General features: G+C 40.6%; 1 protein-coding gene across 1 annotated transcript in view; it reads right to left on the reverse strand.

Moving 5' to 3' along the window:
* Window positions 1–3,518: 3,518 nt before the first annotated feature.
* The window catches only part of OBI1 (ORC ubiquitin ligase 1), a 30,328-nt gene continuing 14,354 nt past the window's right edge, over window positions 3,519–19,492 (reverse strand). The window contains 16 exon segments of the mRNA XM_038387930.2: window positions 3,519–4,758; window positions 4,761–4,856; window positions 4,859–4,882; window positions 4,885–5,026; window positions 5,028–5,123; window positions 5,125–5,189; window positions 5,192–5,231; window positions 5,233–5,403; window positions 5,405–5,465; window positions 5,467–5,711; window positions 5,713–5,759; window positions 5,762–5,789; window positions 5,792–5,981; window positions 5,983–6,210; window positions 6,212–6,264; window positions 17,652–17,750. Coding sequence (XP_038243858.2) covers window positions 4,715–4,758; window positions 4,761–4,856; window positions 4,859–4,882; window positions 4,885–5,026; window positions 5,028–5,123; window positions 5,125–5,189; window positions 5,192–5,231; window positions 5,233–5,403; window positions 5,405–5,465; window positions 5,467–5,711; window positions 5,713–5,759; window positions 5,762–5,789; window positions 5,792–5,981; window positions 5,983–6,210; window positions 6,212–6,264; window positions 17,652–17,750 — 1,629 coding nt within the window. The 3' untranslated portion in view covers window positions 3,519–4,714.

The following is a 19,492-nucleotide window of genomic DNA, read 5'->3' on the forward strand; positions in this document are numbered from 1 at the left end:
TTGCTCTCTCTCTCCCAGCACCTCTCTCCCCAGCCCATCCCTTTTCCACCATACCCAACCCTCTTTCACAACACAGGTCTTTCCCAGCTACCTTTTTCCCCTCCCTTCCATCACTAAAACTCTTTATCTGAAGACTGTCTGTAAAAATGTATTCAAGTGAAGGGCTTGATACAACCAACACAACAGCAGAGGGAAAACTAAAATTTATTAAACCAACTGTTGAATTACATCACTTGTACTGTATATTAGCATACTCCCTTTTGCGCAGGCCCTATAAACGTATGTAGGGCCAAGAGAACGTTGGGACCTTGCCCATGAAGTTCTTTGGTTTTTTCTTGTTTTTTTTTTACATTGAAGTCACAGCCCTACATGAGGAGTTTAGGTCACCAAGTTTCTAACACACATGCCCTTCACTAAGATCATCTGTGCAGGTGTTCTAAAGTGCTTCTGGGCACATAGCAGACATTTGAAGGCTGCACTTTTGACCCTAATGTTAAGAAGCTGGTTGGGCTACTCTCATCCCCAGACAACACCATCTTTTAATCTACTACTCTGACTGGTACAAATTATTTTAAAGAATCTTATTTTATAAGCGAAACACTTGCAAAATTAAAACAAAAGAAATTTAAAAAAAAACCTTGGAGAGCGCTTCCCCCAGTAGCAGGACATAGTGTAAGCAGTTAATTACAGGAGTCAATGTGCAGCTTTGATTTAGTGATAATAACAGTAAAAGCACGTTCCCTTAGGGTACAGGTGACATTCACTTTTGAAAAAAAAAGAGGGAGGAAATAGGTTTCTTCTTATATTGACTAGGGAAAAGATTGGTGCTAATAATGCTCTCTGGCCTCCTCTTCTCTGAAGACCATATGCCATGTATGGTCTATACACCAGAACAGGGAAAAGGGATATCTCCATCACTGCCATTGAAAATGTGGAAGTTACATGTCTTGTGCAATAAGCCAACCACATAGTAAATTTAACTTGTAACTTGCTTTTTACTGACTGCTATATACACAGCAGAATTAAAGATTTAATGGAGCTTGTTTCAGGCAGGACCTAGCCTGACTTTGGAAAAACTTCATAGAACTGGAGAAAGACAATATTTTCCTAGTAAGCTCCAGGCAGCCTATTTTCTTGTTATTAGATCAAAGCCTGCAACAGTTAATTTGTATAGATCTTGTGGAAGAGATAGAGCCTACATGTTCTACATAACTATATGTAAGAACAGTTTAACAAAGATTAACTTGTATTTAAATACGTTTATTTGTGAAACATTAAATACAGCCAAGATTAGATGAAAGCACCAACAAAAAGCCTGAAGAATATAAACACATTTTATGGGGTTTTTTACTATTGAAAAGTTGTTTCACTGTATAGGCTGTACATTTCACCAATCTTTCTGTAAACTTTAATCAAAAGGAGTGGCTTACATATTACTCAAAAAGAACAGGAGTACTTGTGACACTTTAGAGACTAACAAATTTATTAGAGCATAAGCTTTCGTGGGCTACAGCCCACTTCATTGGATGCATAGAGTGAGAAGATAGATACACACACACCACACAAGTTGGAAGTTACCACACAAACTGTGAGAGGCTAATTAGTTAAGAGGAGCTATTATCAGCAGGAGAAAAAAAAAATTTTGTAGGGATAATCCAGATGGCCCATTTAGACAGTTGACAAGAAGGTGTGAGGATGCTTAAGGATATAGATTCAATATGCGTAATGACCCAACCACTCCCAGTCTCCATTCAAACCCAAGTTAATGGTATCTAGTTTGCATATTAATTCAAGCTCAGCAGTTTCTCATTGGAGTCTGTTTTTGAAACTTTTCTGTTGCAAAATTGCCACCCTTAAATTTTTTTTACTAAAGTGGCCAGAGAGGTTTGAAGTGTTCTCTACCGTGTTGTTGAATGTTATGATTCCTGATGTCAGATTTGCGTCCATTTATTCTTTTGCATAGAGACGTCCGTTTGGCCAATGTACATGGCAGAGGGGCATTGCTGACACATGATGGCATATATCACAGTGGTAGATGTGCAAGTGAACGAGCCCCTGATGGCGTGGCTAATGTGATTAGGTCCTATGACGGTGTCACTTGAATAATATGTGGACAGAGTTTGGCATCAGGCTTTGTTGCAAGGGTAGGTTCCTGGGTTAGTGTTTTTGGTGTGGGGTTGCTGGAGCATCGATGAAGTGGGCTGTAGTCTCTAAAGTGCCACAAGTACTCCTGTTCTTTTTGTGGATAGAGACTAACATGGCTACTACTCTGAATCTTACACATTACTATTTATTGATATAGTACCCTTAAGTGTGTCAGGTGTTTTACAGAGACAGGGTGGGTGAAGTAATATCTTTTGTTGGACCAATCTCTGTTGGAGAGAGAGAGAGAGGCAAGCCGAGTCCAGGCTCCAGCCCTGAGCCCAAATGTCTACATCACAGTTAACAGGGGGCCACAGCAGGAGCTTAAATTGCAGTGCAGACATACCTATGACTACTAAGTGCATAAAAGTTAAGCATGTACTTCAGTTTGCAGAGTATAAGGGGCTGAGGTGGATAAGACAGACAAGGGATACAGTTTAACCTTTGCCAGTTTACCACTTCTTTTAGTTCTTAATGTTTTTTCCACTTGCATGACTAAAATTAAACATGTCTATCAAAATGCTGCTTAAAAATAAATCACCAGGATTACCTACACAATATATATTTCATATATTCTGACTTGATTTTAAATAAGACACCAGCAACAATTCGTGATGTTACTTAACCCTATCAACGAAAGATAAAATGACATGGTGTAAACAAACGAATGATTATGAAGTATAAACATGCACAATTTACATTCAAAGACCCAAGAGCTTGGCCATACAACTACAAAGAATCAAAATAAAAATTAACCCCAGCATCTGGCAACTGCATGTGTGCTTGCATGTTTACTATCAGGCAATGGTATTTTAAACAGAAGGTAAATATGGTCTGGGAAAAAAGTGCTAACACAAAGTAATCCTCTGATTTACATAATTAACTAGGGACACTCAGAATTAGTGTCCAGAACAGGATGGCCCCTTAATTTCTGAACAGTATAAATTAAAATTGTACATTGACAAACATACCTTTTCTTGGGGGATTGACCCAGTATCAGCTACAGTAAGAGGTGCTATGGAATAGGTTGGTGTCTAGTACTGAGGCTTGTAGCTGCAGCAGGGATACTGTGTTTGTGGCATTAGTGAAACATTTTGGAACAGATATTTGCACAAAAGTAAAGCCAAACTTGTTGCTGAACATGTATACAGAAAATGCAAAATATATTCTAGGTCCAACTGTTGACAGAACTACATATTTTTATTAAAGTGTTAGGTCCAAAGAGTTTCCAGCTGCATATCCCTCTAATCAGGTGGGCTAAAGACAGTTTATAGATGTCTTGTCCTTGATCCATCGATAGACATGATCTGCCCATTTGTAAGAAATGCCATCATGGGGTCCGTTTAGAATGACAATTCCATGTCTAAGATAAAAAGCATATTTAATTTTAAACACAATAAAGTACATCGTAATGCACAGAGACCAATCTTGCTTTGCTGCTTAATTGGGTCTCCGGTCAGTAACAGATCATCAGATTATGTTGACCTATTCAGTACTTAGTGGAAAAGTCACCTCCAGAAAAGCTGAAACCCATTTCCATCATTGCACTGACGCTGACACCAGAAGGCAATGCATCCAACAGGAGGGGGAAGATAAATGTGAATTTATTCAAAAATTGTAACCCAAGTTTTATACAGTTTTTTTTTTTTTTTTTTTTTTGTAATTTGAAAAGGAAAAAACTTTCCCATTCTTCCTGTGCTAGTCCAATATCTGAGGCAACATCAAAGATTATAGTGCTTATGACATCTTTATTCAATTCACATAGAAAAGCATGCAGTATTAATATAAAACAGTACAGTATTATGTAAAATGGTTCAGTGCACATTAGGTAAACAAGTCATTAGCATACAAACCCATTTTATGGTCTACACAGGCATTCTGAACATGTTCTGAATAACAATGCTTTGTGGAAACTAAATTAAAAATTGTGCTTAACTTCAAAAAAAAAAAAAGCCATGTTTTCAGTCTTAAGGAAGAGAGGTTTTCTAACTGAAATGCAGAAGAACACTGAAAGAGAGGCTGCTGCATTATATACACACTTAACTACAGTTTCAGTATAGAATAGTGCCATGCAAATTGGTCTAAAGCAGCAGTAGCAGTTTCCTCTGGAAGCAAAGTTTTACAACAGATTTTACAGTGTTTTATGGCAAGTGAACAATTAATACCAGTAGCAGCATTACAAGAATTACCATTACCATGTAGCATAGGAAATTAACTTTTAAAAGCAAGTTCTTTCCCATATAAAGGATTGATTTAACAAGAACATTTAAAATTGGTCATATTCAAGGAGGACATAACTGCTGCTCAAAGAGAGCTTCACGTAACCTGACATTTAAAAAAAAAAAAAAAAAAAAAAGCAAGGATTACAAACAAAATCTTCTATCAAAGAAGAAAGCTCTGAATGGTTTCTTTAAGTGAAACAATTTGGGGTGCTGAGAGAACATTCAGCTTTCACTTGGTCAAAAGGGACAGAATCAGGTCACATGGAACTCACCAGAAATCAAGTTCACTTGGGCATTTTAAATGTTCTCATGTTGGCACTAAGACTACTAACTTCAAGTTAACAAGAGAGTTAGTTTTTAGTAGTTTTTGAGGGACTAGCACTAGAAAGGCTGCTTGAATTTTTCTTTTGGTCGACTGATTGACACTTTTATGTTTTCTTTTCAGGAATAAGGAAGAAGCCCAAGGAGACTGAAGTTGGTTGTGAAGATTAGAATCTCAGATGACATCTTAAAAATGAGGAACCAAACTTTTGTTCTTCAAATAGCTTTTGTGAGGTATTGAAAAGAAAACTTTGGGTAAAACTCTCTTTGAAACAAACAGTTCTGACGTTGCTTTCCTATTTTCCGAATTTCGAGCCTGACAACAAGGGGAAGTGTTCACGTCATATCTAGTCCAGCTGGAGAGAGGACTGAAAATGTAGCAGGTTTCCAATCTAACCAATTGGGTCACTACTTGACTCAGGGCATGTGAATACTGTTTTTGTTTGTTCCTTTCTTCCAGCTTCTTATCTGATTCATTCAGGAGTTCAGAACACTGTGTTGATGTGAAGGATTCGCAAGCTCAGAGGACTTAAAGTTGTAGTAGGGAACTCTTACTATTGTCAGATTCTGCACATCATGGATGTCCCAGCTCAGAAAATTTGTATTCAAGGTAAGCAGCATCCATGGATGCTTCACTGGACGGTCTTGTGCGTTCATTTCCGAAGAGCGGATAGTTTGTATCTTTTAGATAGAGAAGTTCATGCTTATCGCTGGACTTTGGCTGATGGCTCTCCTGAATGACTAGTGATTGCGTTTTGCTCTGAACCTTCAAATCTAAGTTTTCAGCATAGTTGTTGAGCAGCTATTCCAAACACTGGCCTTTGCTGAAGTAAAACAAGAAGTCACTTTCTTCTCGCTGTTGCAGGGGCTTGCACTATATTCTGGAGAACCTTTGTTGCAATCATCTGAAGTGTCACAAAAATCATCAAACTCCAGTTTCCTTAGGAAGGCAGATGGCTTCCCTGTACTCTCTTGTTTTACTGCAGGACTCTCGTTGATATCAGGGGTGTTCAACTGGAGACAACCTGAGAGACAAAGAAGGTGTACATGGTGCTGGAAGCTCATAAAGTTCTCATCTTTATATGGTGCACAATCCTCACCTTTATATCCCACTGTCGTTCTAAAGCAGGCATCCATATTGTAGCAGCTATATCCAGGAGAACTTCCTGACACCCTGAAAATAGTTCTTTGTTTGTCGGACGACTGTGTGTGTCCGGCCCATTTGATCTGTCTGACTAGCCAGAGTTTGAGCAAGCGCCATCGCTATCCAAGAGTCCATTACCTGTCAATTGCTCAAGATGTCAGGACTTGGCTGGTAGTAAATCTTTTTCTCTAGTCTTCTACTTGGCTTTTCAATGATGCAATGTCTTCTTCACTGCTTTCATTTCCTTTATTATCTGTGAAAAGTGCTCTCTCACTAACAGTACTCCACATTTGGGTTTCTCCACTTGATCCTTTCAGCTGTGTAAGCTGACCCTCCAGTTCTTCTATGTACTTGTCACTTCTTTCCAGTGCTTTTTCAGACGGTTCGTTCACGTTCACACTGCTCTACTTTGGACTGCAGCGCAGCTGCCGTAACCTACAACCTGCAAGAAGTGTGAATGAGAGAAATATATGTTGAAAGATTGATTTGTGCTATGTTTTTTCAAATCTTGACACAAATAAATTTCCTACTCTAGTTTCAAGAAGAGACAGTACTGTCAACACACACCATGTTAATTTGAAAGTAAAAATAGTCCCATTCAGGGTTGTAGTTACGGGCTAGTAATGAAAAAAATCATATGTATAGGTGGAGGTGAATACATGAAACACATCTACCACTCAAGTTATAGTGAAGCAATAACAAGCAGAAGATTACCCTTCCAGGGGCTGGATCTATCAATTCAACTCAATATGCATGAAGAATTATCCCCTAAACAATGGCAAAAGATTTATGGGAACATTTGGAACAGTGGTCCACATCTTGAAATATTTACATTCAATCATTTTCCTACAGTACAGCAGAGTTTTACAATTACATTTCTTACACAATGTCACCTTGTCAAATATAAAATGCCCATATGAAATTCAGAATTGCAACAATCCTTAGAGGTGGTTTAAATACTTATTTGGACCATTTAAATTACATTCATCTTAGCCTCTCTTTGGGCTTCACAGTACTTTAACTTAGTTCAGTGCTACCTGATTTTATAGGGTTTACTATTGTATATCAATCTAATTACACTTCCTGGATTCCAATATATAAAAATTGGCATTTGTGATTGCAAGAGTTGCACATAATGAGTTCACACAATTTCTAGCTAGAGCATATTTTCATTTGCAAAGTTACAGAAGAAAGTGTAGATACCCACCCTCACTTGAAAGCTTCACCTGCCCTCTGGGAAAGGTGAAGTCATCTATATGACCTACCCAATTCTAACCTACCTCTGACAGGTAGGCATGAGGAAATCTCCTGCTCCGACTCAGATTTTCAATTTACAGAAAGAAAACAAATTAAGTTTGGATATTATGGGAGGGAAAAATTTGCAGCCACTTTAAAAACCACAACATCTATTATACTGGGCTACTTACTTCCCCCCTATACACCAGGCACTGATTTACATTCACTCTTACAGCAGACTATTACCAGCACAGAGACTGTGCCTATAAGGCCTCTTTGGCACCACAAGGAACCTCTTTCCCATCCCCAAACTTTTGTTTCCTAGCCCTACATATCATATGTATATCACATACACATACATATCACCCTCAGGCCAATGAGGTCTGAATGCAGGTGCATCCCCAGCCTGTGAATATCATCTCTGAAACAGCCAGAGGCATTGCTACAGAGCAACATGTGTGTTGCCAGCAAAGGACTGAGTCAGATTTTGATTCTTGAATTCTGATCCCTGAACACCAGCTGACTGTTTTTCCAGAGGTGGTGTATGCTAACAATTACAACCAAAGAACTATGGAAGCCTGGGGTTCTCAGAACCCTTGAAGAAGTTGGATACAGCCTCTACCACACTGGTGCTATAAGAGGGAGGAAACAGTGGTTTACATCCACCTACGGAATTGGCTACAAATCTCATTTTCAGCTCAAAGTGGCAAACCAGTACAAGACAAGCTTTCCATATTTTGCCATGCATTGCTTAGTAAATAAGGAATAACTTTGCTATTACATGTGTTTTAAAGGGAGACAGTCAACCTAGAATAACAGTATCTGAATTTTGTTTACTTTGTGTATAATTAGTTTCACCATTTTCCCTGTATAGTTAGTCAGTTTCTCCCCATGGTGTGGGTCTTTCATATGTAGCAGTATGGGACGGAAAAAATGTTTTTAAAAAGAAATATTAACACAGATTGTAAATCCACATATGTTGATAGGTGATGCAGATAGGTAGAATACCCGATGCCACTTTTCACCCATTGTTTTTAAACAGACTATATTTAAAGTTCACTATGTTCCATTAAATACAATATGTCAACATATCTTGGCTTGTTTTATCCCTTAATTTCAAAACTCAAATAGAGAGAAATCAGATATGCCATAGTGAGTTATCGGAGCACTACAAGGATCATGAAAGATTTTTCCCTGCTTCCCAGGCCAAGGGCACTGTGCTGTATTTATTTTTACTTCCTCTGAAGACTTTGGTAGAAGCCACTGTATAAGGTAGCATAGTAGATACAGTGTCTCATCTGATATGGTCCCCCCCCACACACACTCTCTCTCTCTCTAAAGTCATGATTAGCTTAAAAGCTAAAGCGTAATCACCAGAGAGAAATAAAAATTGCTTATGCAGAGTAAGCAAAATTGTCCAGAGATTGTAGCAACAGACATTTTAACATAGAAATTAAACATGTTTTACATTTATATGCATACCTGGCAATTTTTTAAATGGAAGAACGGTGTTATATGTTTATTTAATGCAAATGGCATTAGTGACAACCTCAGATTTGCTTACCAAGAGGAAGCATTGTATTCTCAAGTGCAAGTTTTAGAACACGTGTCCTCAGGAAAAAATGAAGTTTGTCATTCAAAAGCTAGCAGCATTGCTAATATGTTAATTGTTGTAGGGAGATGTGACTGGGAATATTTTTTTTTTTTTTTTAGAAAAAGGAGCATCATACGGACAACCTACAAATAGTTACATCTACAATGAAACATCAAAGTAATAGAGCAACTTTCCATCTCTACTTTGAGACATGTGTGCATTTAAAATCCAAATTTTCGAGGCTTCCATACTATTTTTTTCTCCCCCAGCCAGCCATATTAGTTCAAATATTTAAGTAAATTACTCCATGGCCAGGAAAAGTTCTATATGGTTCTAGTGACTGTCCACACATTGGACAGTCTCAATAAAAAAAAAATTGTGACCTGAAGATAAAAAAAGAAAAGAAAAAGTAAGTCTGACATCCGAGCTTTAAGGCAATGTGCCAAGCATATAGATAGGTTTGAACGCTTTCAGGAAAAATCACTTTCCAGCTTGTGGATATCATGAGAAACTCAACAACAGAACTGCAACGAACATGCAACGTGAATGTTTTGGGGGCAAGTACTTAATAATGCTTGTTGAGAGACACTGTCTCCAATATTTTCCATGTTAAACAACGCAACAGTAATATATAAAGGAATCCTGTATCTACACTATTCCTATGTCTCAAATTCATCCTTTTACCCCCCGCAGGTGTAGAAGGCTGACAGCCTAACGAGGTCCATGCACATTGTCCCACACAACAGAAATATAGAAAGTCACTCCCTCTCTCAGTCAAGTTTTATCCTCAAAAATATTTCAAGTCAAAGTTGGTAATGAGAAAAACAGCCAGTTCCTCATCTACCTCTGCAAAAAGCTACCAGCTGTAAGTATTTCTGTTGAGTAACAAGAACTGACATTCCTTTGCAGATATTACTGCAACTTATACTTCAGTAGCCCTGTCATATTTAAATCAAAGGGAGATTCAAACATGTGTTCTCACTCCGAAAAGTGAGAATTAAAACTAAAGGCAGTTCGGACTCATGTTTACTGTCTATCACTAACTCCAGATCAAGTCTGTTTAGTTTCAAGTCAATACATTTATTCTTTTCTAACTACCAGCCCTGCAAACTCATCTTAGATTCTTTCCTTCCCACATCACCTCAGTAATAATTGTTCTGCAAACCAAATTATGCCCTTAGCTCTGTATGTGCATAGTTTAAACTTGTACAGAGTAAGTATAATAAACTACTAAAACAATCAAGCCCTTTGTATTTTAACCATATACAAAGCACTAAAATAACATGAAGGTTTTGGTTTCGAGGTGACAAGCCAGGAATTCAAGATCAAAATAGCAACTAGTCCCACAGCCCCTCTAGTATATACACCCATGAAACACAAGGATCTCTCACAGGGTGTGGAGTGAGGGAGGGGATGTGGTGCATATGTTACAAAACCCCGCAAAGCCCATGACAATAGACTTAAACCACACTGGAATTATTAATATCATAGCAGCTGTTCAGGGGCTAGCTATCAGGGCCTCTGAAGCCTGTGATCAGGGCTCCTAGATTTTGAGGGGGTCCATGGACTGATTCATGGGGGGGGATGAGAGGAGAAGAGGCTTAATTGGGTTGCCGTGAACTCTCTGAAGGCAGGTGAGGCAGCTCCTCTGCTCAACTGTCCTCTGGTCACGGAGGGTGAGGGGCAGGAGAGAGGAGAAGAGCTGCTCTGTGGCAGGAAGCAGGCATGGGTTAGGGGGAGGCAGAGCACAAAGAGATGTAACACTATCCCCCTCATCTCAGCAGCAGCACCTCCTCCCCAAAGATGGAAGGCTACATTGCCACAGCTCTAGACAGCAGCAGCTCCTCTTCTGTCCCTGGCAGAGAGGAAGAGAAGAAAACGGAGGGGTAAGTAAGCAGGGAGACACTGGAATGCAGGGGGAAAAAATAAATAGAATATTGGTGACAGAAGGGGCTAAACAATACAAGAAAGGGTGTAACCGGAAGTGAGTGAGGGGGGCAGGCAATGGAAAGTGGGATGAACATGAAAGATACAGAATGAGAGGAAAGGGGATACTACGTTTGAAAGAATAAGACTCCTTAGAGCATCACAGGACCAAGTGGCACGGAGGCTAGTGAAAGCAAGGTTAGTGCTCTGCACTGACCAGCTCTTAATAGCTGGGTATTGACGTTTTAATACATAAATGTGAAAAATGGCCCAAATGTTCTTCTTCAAAGGTAAATTAGTCTAATTACTAACTCCTGAAACCACTCTTGATCGTTACAGGGTGAGTCTCATCCTTATATGATTAAGCTACACCAGCTCTGGCTGAATGCTTTGGGGCACTGGAATGCTTTACTATAAGAGGACTGGGGAACGGGAACAGAGGAATTTCCCTTTCCCAGAGGAGGGTACAAGGTTTGAAGCTGAATAATAAAACACGAATGTTCGCTTTTTAGGGAGGATCTTCAGTGTGGGGTTGAGCATATTAGAAGTGTATTAGCAAAATGAGAGTTTGCGGATAGGAAAAGAAGTAGTCTCATTTTCATGGACTGATATTCCATCACTGCGGATGACTACTGGGAATCCACGGAGCAAGAAGGAGAAAAAATTAGAACTCAGGAAAGATACGATAATAAGCAACTGCAGCCTATAGGTCCCAGTGACCAAAAGCAGCAATCCATCCACACTGTGAATGGCTGAAGCAAGGACCATACTTGGGAGTATCTCTCTGCCCACTGTGTTGATATAGATATTATAAAGCGATCCCCATGACGTCCAGGAGAAATTTATTACAACTTCTGAGACTGCCATTCGGACCCTGTATGTAGGTACAAATGTTCCAGCAGGTATCATGTTGTACGTAGCAGCACAACACCAGCTTTAAGAGAAATACTAAAGGACTCTTAAAACATGCAGAAAACATGATTTTCTTAAAAAAATCAAAGTCTGGGGAAAAAACCCATGCACATAGAACAAAGATATTGAGTGGACAGGAGGTACCTGGAAAGCAATGACACCAATGAACACTTGCACTGGCTTTTTACTAATAGTGCACAGTAAATAAGAAATGCATGCAGTGCAATAAGGAAACAAAAACAACAACAACAAAAAAAAAGGCCAATGCATACATTGGTAGGCTGGACTGCATACACATGGAGGCCACATCGTGGAGCAGGGAGTTAATGGTCTCTATAGAACATAGATACAACCGTTTTTGGAACACAGCAAGATGTTGAGAAATTGGAGGGAGCTCTGGTAAGAGCTATAACAAAATACTGGAGGCTAGAGGAACTGATTTACAAGGAAAGATTTTAAAAGTGACATATGTAGCTTGGGTATGAATGACTAACTGATGAGAAGGAAACATAGTAAAAGTGTATAAGTAATTTATACTTTTGCTACCCTCATCACAGGGGGTTCCGAAAAGGAATTTCACCATCTAGGCCAGGGGTCGGCAACCTTTCAGACGTGGTGTGCCGAGTCTTCATTTATTCACTTTAATTTAAGGTTTTGCATGCCAGTAATACATTTTAAAATGTTTTTTAGAAGGTCTCTCTCTAAGTCTATATAATATATAACTTACATACGACAATAGTTTAGGTAAACAAGATTTTCAAAATGTTTAGGAAGCTTCATTTAAAATTAAATTAAAATGCTGATCTTACACTGCCGGCCTGCTCAGCCCGCTGCCGGCCTGGGGTTCCGTTCACCTAGATCGGCAGCGGGCTGAGTGGGGCCTGCAGCTGGGACCCCGGCTAGCAAGGGGCCGGCAGCCAGAACCCCAGACTGGCAGCAGGCTGAGCTGCTGAGCAAGCTGGGATTCCGTCCGCCGGCTCCTGCCAGCCAGGGTCCCGGCTGCTGGCCCCGCTCAGCCTGCTGCCGGTCTGCGATCCCGGCCTGCCCACATAGAGTGGGTACCTACCTTCTCCCTGGTTCTAGCCCATTCTTTTCCTCTCTCTCCACACTAAGATGAGGGTGGGAGTGCACTAAGCACAGGGCTGGGGGTGAAGGAGCAGGCTTGGGGTTGGGGTGTAGGGTGTGGCCAGGAGCTAGAATGGGGGAGGGGGCTCAGGGTTGGGGCAGGAGGTTTGGGTGTGAAGTGCTTACCAGGGCAGCTCCCATTTGGTGCTAGGGGTACAGGTGGGAATGTGTGTGTGTGTGTGGGGGGGGGGGTGTAGGAGCTACCATTTGGTGCTCAGGGTGGGGGTGAGAATGTGGGGGTTGCAAGAGTCGGCATAGGGTGTGGGGGGTTGGGTATGTATGGGGGGTGCTGGAGTCAGGGCAGGAGGCTGGGGTGTGTGTGCGGGGGTGTAGGGGTCAGGGAAGAGGGCTGGAAGTATGGGCTAGGGTCATGGGGGCGCTCCCAGCCCCCTGCCCAGAGTGGCTCACAGCCCTGATTCCACCCCCCCTTCCCCAAGGCCCCATCCTCACCTCTTCTCCACCTCCTCCCCGGAGCAGTGGCTTCTCCCCCTCCCTCGCAAGGGCCATCAGCGGATCGGCGGCAGGGAGGGAGAGGAGGAGCAGGAACCCAGCGCGCTGGTGGAAAGAGGCGGGGAGGGGGGCGAGCTTGCCTGCCCTGCAGCAGCAGCTGGCAGGACCAAGCTTCTTCATCCTGCTCCCACGGGGGATGGAGAAGAGCGGGCTGGGGTGAGCTGGATTTTTAATGACATGCTGCTGGCTGCCAGGGTCCCAGCCTGGATTTGGCAACAGGCTGAGCGGGGCCGGCGGCTGGGACCTGGCAGGCAGCAGCATGCCATTAAAAAAAAATCGGCTTGCGTGCCATCTTTGGCACACGTGCCATAGGTTGCCAACCCCTGATCTAGGCGATTATATTTCCAACAGCCACCACAACAAGGAATGAATGAAGCTGCCAGAAGAGCGGGTGAGCAGGTGCCTGGACTCTTCTTAATGGTTCCCAAACATGGAGGAGCAGTTCTCCAGAGGACTGGAGTTTAGGTAAGCCCAATAACTGTGCCTGAATAATCTGAAGAATTGAGAGATGGAAACTGTTGGTCTGGAGATTAAACAGGGGAAATTAAACATGGTACCTCTCCTCCAGTAGGTCGAGGCTGGTGGATTACGAAAACAGCCCTGAAGTGAGGCAAATATAGCGTGGGAACCAGTGAAATTTTGTCCAGCTTCAACAAGCAACTGTGATGCTGAAATATCAGCAACATCCTGTAAATTTCCCCAGACAGACAATCTCCTGGAAGGACAGGGCCCTGATGAGATCATGCAGGAAGTGATTCCCAAGTGGATCCCCTCCTCCTATGGGTTGCTCAGCCTGGAGAAGACCACTAGGATCAAGGACAGGCCAAGAAACAACAGCCCTCAAGCATGTGGCTTTATGAAATCTGAAGCAAGAGTAGTTGCACAGATGTTGAAACCTTGCCCCAGTGAGGAACATTTGGGGTAGAGCCTATCATTCATTTTTTTTCATTAACAGACAATGACGGTTCACAGCAGAAAGTCTGGAAGAGTAGTGTTCAAACTCCAGTTCTAACCTGGAAGAGAAATACATGCTTATAGATTTTACACACTGAACTTGTGTAAAAATCAATACATTGACATAATATTGGAAAGTAGCCCCTTTCATCTACTGCAGTCAACCACATAACATACACACGCCTCTTCCCCACATGATCAATCCCTAACACAAAAGAGAAGTGTCCGTCTCCCTTAGGCCATGAAGGATGGCCGAGCCTTATTTGTTGCACGAAGTAGAGTTGTTTATTTCCAAGTTGTAGAAGTAGGATTTGAACAGAATCCAGAAAGAAGCGAAAAAGGCTGCTTGCTGGATTCCAAGAACCACCTGGACTTCATTTGAAAAGAACCTCTTTTTTGGCTTAAGAGGGTTGGAGAGGCCAAACAACTGTGTGCAAAGCCTCTCCAAAAAATTAAGCGACAAAGTCAATTTGCATCCAAGGATGGTGAGTATCACAAGGCAAGAAGAATGAGGTCTTCTGAGGCATCCCACAAAACTGACCATAAGGTTTGCAAGTCCTGACTCAGTTGCTGGAGATTAAAACCTTTGCACCTAGAGCACTGACATTTTCCTCAGAACTTTGTCCCACCACACAGAAGCTCAGGAGATAATTATACTGGAGACATCTGTTCTCAGGGCTGTTGAAGAAGGGTGTCTTTCCTGGAAGCAGACAGCAGTTGGTCTCGGAGTACTCTTCCAAGAACACTCTTGCTGTAAAAGTCTGAGAGATGGGAGTCCAGTTTTGAAACTATAGAAAGGACATGTATTCTCCATTGTATACTATGCATTCTGAAACCTGTCATACTTCCTTTTGCTAGGGGTCTTCCATTCATTCACAAGGCCACTTGGCTCTCCAGCAACTGAACTAGGAAAACAGCGTTTCCTTTTCCAACTTCTTTGTGGGCAGGGAGGGGGAAAGAGGATGTTGCAGGGGTAGAGAATCTATAGGAATAAGGGACAATCTTGCTGTATCTGAAGACAAATTCCTACCAATTTTGAAAAAAAAAAAAAAAAAAGTCCACTGCTGACATGAGTTTCTATCTTTAATCAAGTTAGTCAGAGCAAGGATCATTTTGAAGTTCTCAGTGAAATTTGTTTAGAGAAGTTGGAATGCTACTTCAAACAACAATGAACAATTTTGATTTTTCTACAGGACATATCAACACTCTTCCTGCCACATTACAGATGTAATTTCATGATTGCTCTGTGGGAAACCAATCCAACTGACCTTAGAAAGACTCAAAGCAGTTTTGGTTTTGTTTATAATTAAAATATTTCCAAGTTTTGTTTATATACATATACATACTATATAATTATTTAAAAAAAAACAGTGAAAATATTTGTTTTAGGAGTTAAACACAAAATAATATTTTTTACCCAAAGTTCAGAGATTACAATGTCCAAATTTTAAAAATAAATGGAAAGATTAACCACAAGATAAAAATGGCTGGGGTGGGGGTGGGGGGGAAAAATCTTCTGGATGCTACCAAAAGCTTCTCAGACTGGAATTTTAACTGGCAGGAGAAGGAATTAAATATTCAGGACCTAGGATACCTAATAAGCTGATACAGAGCCGGTCAAAACAAATTTGAATCTAACTAATCATAAAATACAGAATACTCTGGATAGCCAGCTCCATCTCTCACTTTGGGTAGAAAGTAAATACTGTCAAGATGAATTTCTCCCAAGACTACTTTTAAATCTTTGGGGCTTAGCCAGTGGAGCTACCAGTTTACTCTTTTTAAGGCCATTAGTAAGATTCCTCAGCAAGGCTTGTGAGTTTCAAAAAAGGACATTAATATCATCACTACAAGAAATGCTTTATATTAACCAACAAAGAGGCAGGTTGTGTTTTCCCATAAAGTTACAGGCACAAAATCAATATTACAAATGGATCTTTCCAAAAAAAGATCTCCAATGCAACTGCCATCAATGGTTCCTTTGCTGAAAACTTAAGCATGTTGAGATGACTTGGGGTGCAATATTTAGATAAAACGCTCACTAGTGAGAGTTTCACAAGGTGACCTCTACTTTGGGATAATGCAAATCTTTTTGTGGGCAAACTAACTATAAAGGGTATTAACTGCATAAATTAATCATTTACGTTCCATGCTCTGCTTCCATCAGTTCACTAAAAAGTGTGATTTAAAAGGAGAAACAACAGTAATACTGCTAGATTAGGAATAGATTCAAGCAGATATTTAGTTTAGATTGGAATGAGACACCATTACAGACAACAATAGCTAGCTTCCCACATTCCTTATTGTTTTCTGAAGATTCAGCATACAAAAAAACAATGTATACACTGAAAGTAATTGCTCAGATAAATCACTGTACTGGATACAAAAACAAAGAAAAGAACCCCTAAAGTGGCACTGTGGGGTCCAGTGTTTAGAATCTCAATTATTTCTCCAGGATTTGCTCAGAAAACCATATTTTTAGTTGCAACTAACTACGAGCCCTGCAAACTCATCTTGAGATCTTTGGGGATAAGGAGGGGAGCAACAGAAAGAGGGACCCCCTCCCTAAAAATAAAAACCCACCTCACAAACTGTGTTCTGTGTCCCACACATCATCATACTTTTGGCCAAAATTCACCTTTGTGCATGCAGAAGTCCATTCTCAGGCTTTAGTGATATATAAGCTTTGTGCAGGCTCTCCACCTAGAGGAGGATTTCATCCTGGTGAATAATTTAGTTGATGTGTGAGCCACAATGGAAACCAGCTCACTCTCCTATCCTGTACCACCACAAAGCCAGGAAAGGGGAAGAAAAAACAAAACAAAAAACAAAACAAAAACACAGTACTGAAAGTGTCTTTGGCCTGAGTCTTAGTTACCCTGAACATGAAATCAGGAATAGCTTCACTGTGGTCAGTGGAGTTACACTGGTGTCAAACTTGTCAGAATCTGACTTAAAGAATCAAAGAAATCAGAACCGGAAGAAACACTTCCTGTAGTGCCTCCGTGATGAGCAAGGGATAGACACCTCAGCAGAGAAGCGCAGTCTGCATGACAATCTCTGCCTTTTGATGTCATTGTCCTCAAACTTTTAATGGTTTAAAATGGTAAATTTACAGTGGAAGTCAGCAACAAGTTGCTACTTAAGAGGCCTAATCCTGCGCAGTTTACTCACGTGGAAAACTTTCATTGACTTGCAGAGTTTTGACTGAACAAAGAACTCAGGCACACGCTATAGAAACCAAGAGAAACAACCTGGTGCTGCAGGTCACTTGGTAATAATCCCGCCCCCTCTGCGAAAGAGAGTCTGATGCCAGCTTGAAAGAGAAGTGAAATTTCTTGAAAAGGAAAGCCGACATTGAGTCTTACAGTACCGCCCATGTAACACAATGGTGATACTACAGAGATCGTATATTACATGTATTTGCTAAGATTGAAGTGGACACCAAGGTCTGTGGACAGGGAAATTCATATTCAAGCCACAAACACTAAATACATTAATTTTAAGCTAAGGCTGTACAACAGTTAAAGACGGTCTATGAATAAAATATTGTAGCTTTTAAAACGTTTACATACTTTTGAGGTGATCTACTATCAACTTCAGCCTTCAGTCGCAAATTCTCTCTCACAAGGCCACCATTTTCCAGTCTCAGTTTCTTATTTGCCTTAAAAAAAAAAAAAAAAAAAAAAAAAAAGGTAAAAAATAATTAAGTATAGAGTAAAACAGAACTGGCTTATAATATTTATAAGACAAGCTGTTTGCGCTTTTTAAAGAGACAGCATTAGAAAACTGCAGCTAGGAAACAGCCCTCAGACAGGGACACCACTTAAAAATTACCCGGGGAAGTGGTTCACAAAACTGAATAGAGAGCAGACATTTTTTATTTATATCTCCAAAATACACTGCAAGGCTCCTATCTAGGGAAATAAACAGAGCTATGTTCGTTAGTAGAGAGAGTCATTAAGCGGATGTACTAATGGCAATTCCATGTTTTTTTTTTTTTCACATGACTAAATACTTTAAGTACATTAATATTACAATGTGCAGGTATCAGCAAAACTAATGCTGAACAGCTTTTCTCCCCTCCAAACTAGAGTAAGATTGCTCTGATTCTAAAAAAAAAGCTTTATAGTTATCCTATGGATGTAAATCCTTTATGACAAACTACTTGCCGTCTTCCTTTGGCATAGCTGCCATGATGTTAAGTTTAAGACTCTTGATTTATTGCCTTGCTCACTCTTTGAATTGAGGTCAATTTATTCTTCTCAGTTCAGTGGACAGTCTTGTTAACAAGATACTTCATGTCAAGAGAAGTTTTCCTGCTGCAATGTTTTTAGACCAGCTACATTCCCTCCTCCCCAAGTCTCCAAATTAAGACTAAGGCCTAAAAACAGGGAGAAGAAATTCCTTGCACTTTGAAAACTGTTCAATCTTGATAAATTGGAAAGAATGCTGAGAACCCAGCAGACTCATGATTCACAATCTTAGATCAGGGGTTCCCAAACTTGGTTCGCAGCTTCTTCAGGGTAAGCCCCTGGTGGCCCACAAGAAGCTTTGTTTACCTGAGCTTCCGCAGGTTCAGCCGCTCGCAGCTCCCAGCGGCTGCAGTTCGCAGACCCTGGCCACTGGGAGCTGTGAGTGGCCATACCTGAGGACGCTCAGGTAAACAAAGTGTCTCGTGGCCCACCAGGGCTTAACCTGAACAAGCCGCAAACCAAGTTTGGGAACCTTTGCCTTATATGGAGGTATTTACACAGTTTAAATAATGCTAAAATTGTGACTTAAATAAATAAAGTTTGTGATCAAAGCCCTTCTTCCTCCTTGTTCCTTGTGTTATGCACTAGACTGAACGATCTGCTACTTTTTTGTTTGTTTTCTTTCAATATTAGTACTAAGCATTTATGCCTTCTAAATACCGCAAAGACTCGAAAAGCCAAATTCTGCTGTTACACCAGTTTGACTCTAAGGCAGTTCCATTACCATTAATGGAATTGTTCTGGCTTTGCATCAGCATAACTGAAAGCAGAATTTGGCTCTGATTAAATATGCTTTAAATTACACTGATGCAAATCCAGAACAACTCCATCAATGGCAATGGAACTGTTCTGGATTTATACTGGTATAACAGCAGAATTTGGCCCTGGGAATCTTTGTAGCATTAAGAAGGTATAAATCGTTAGTATTAATACCATAAAAAATGATATGTCCTAAATATGCTAAAGCTTCAATTTCCAGGAGGCAATGCAAGATTAAAAACAGAAGAAATTAAAGGTAGCATCTTTAATAAATACAAGTTAAGTTTCCTCAATTTGTCCTTCAAGTTAACTTTGAAATTTCATTCTTATTCAAACTGTTTTAGGCAAAATTTCCTTGCCCTTGAGAGTGAGTTTTAGAAGATTTCAATAT

This window comes from Dermochelys coriacea, chromosome 1, assembly GCF_009764565.3.
Source record: "Dermochelys coriacea isolate rDerCor1 chromosome 1, rDerCor1.pri.v4, whole genome shotgun sequence".
NCBI classification, from domain to species: Eukaryota; Metazoa; Chordata; order Testudines; family Dermochelyidae; genus Dermochelys; species Dermochelys coriacea.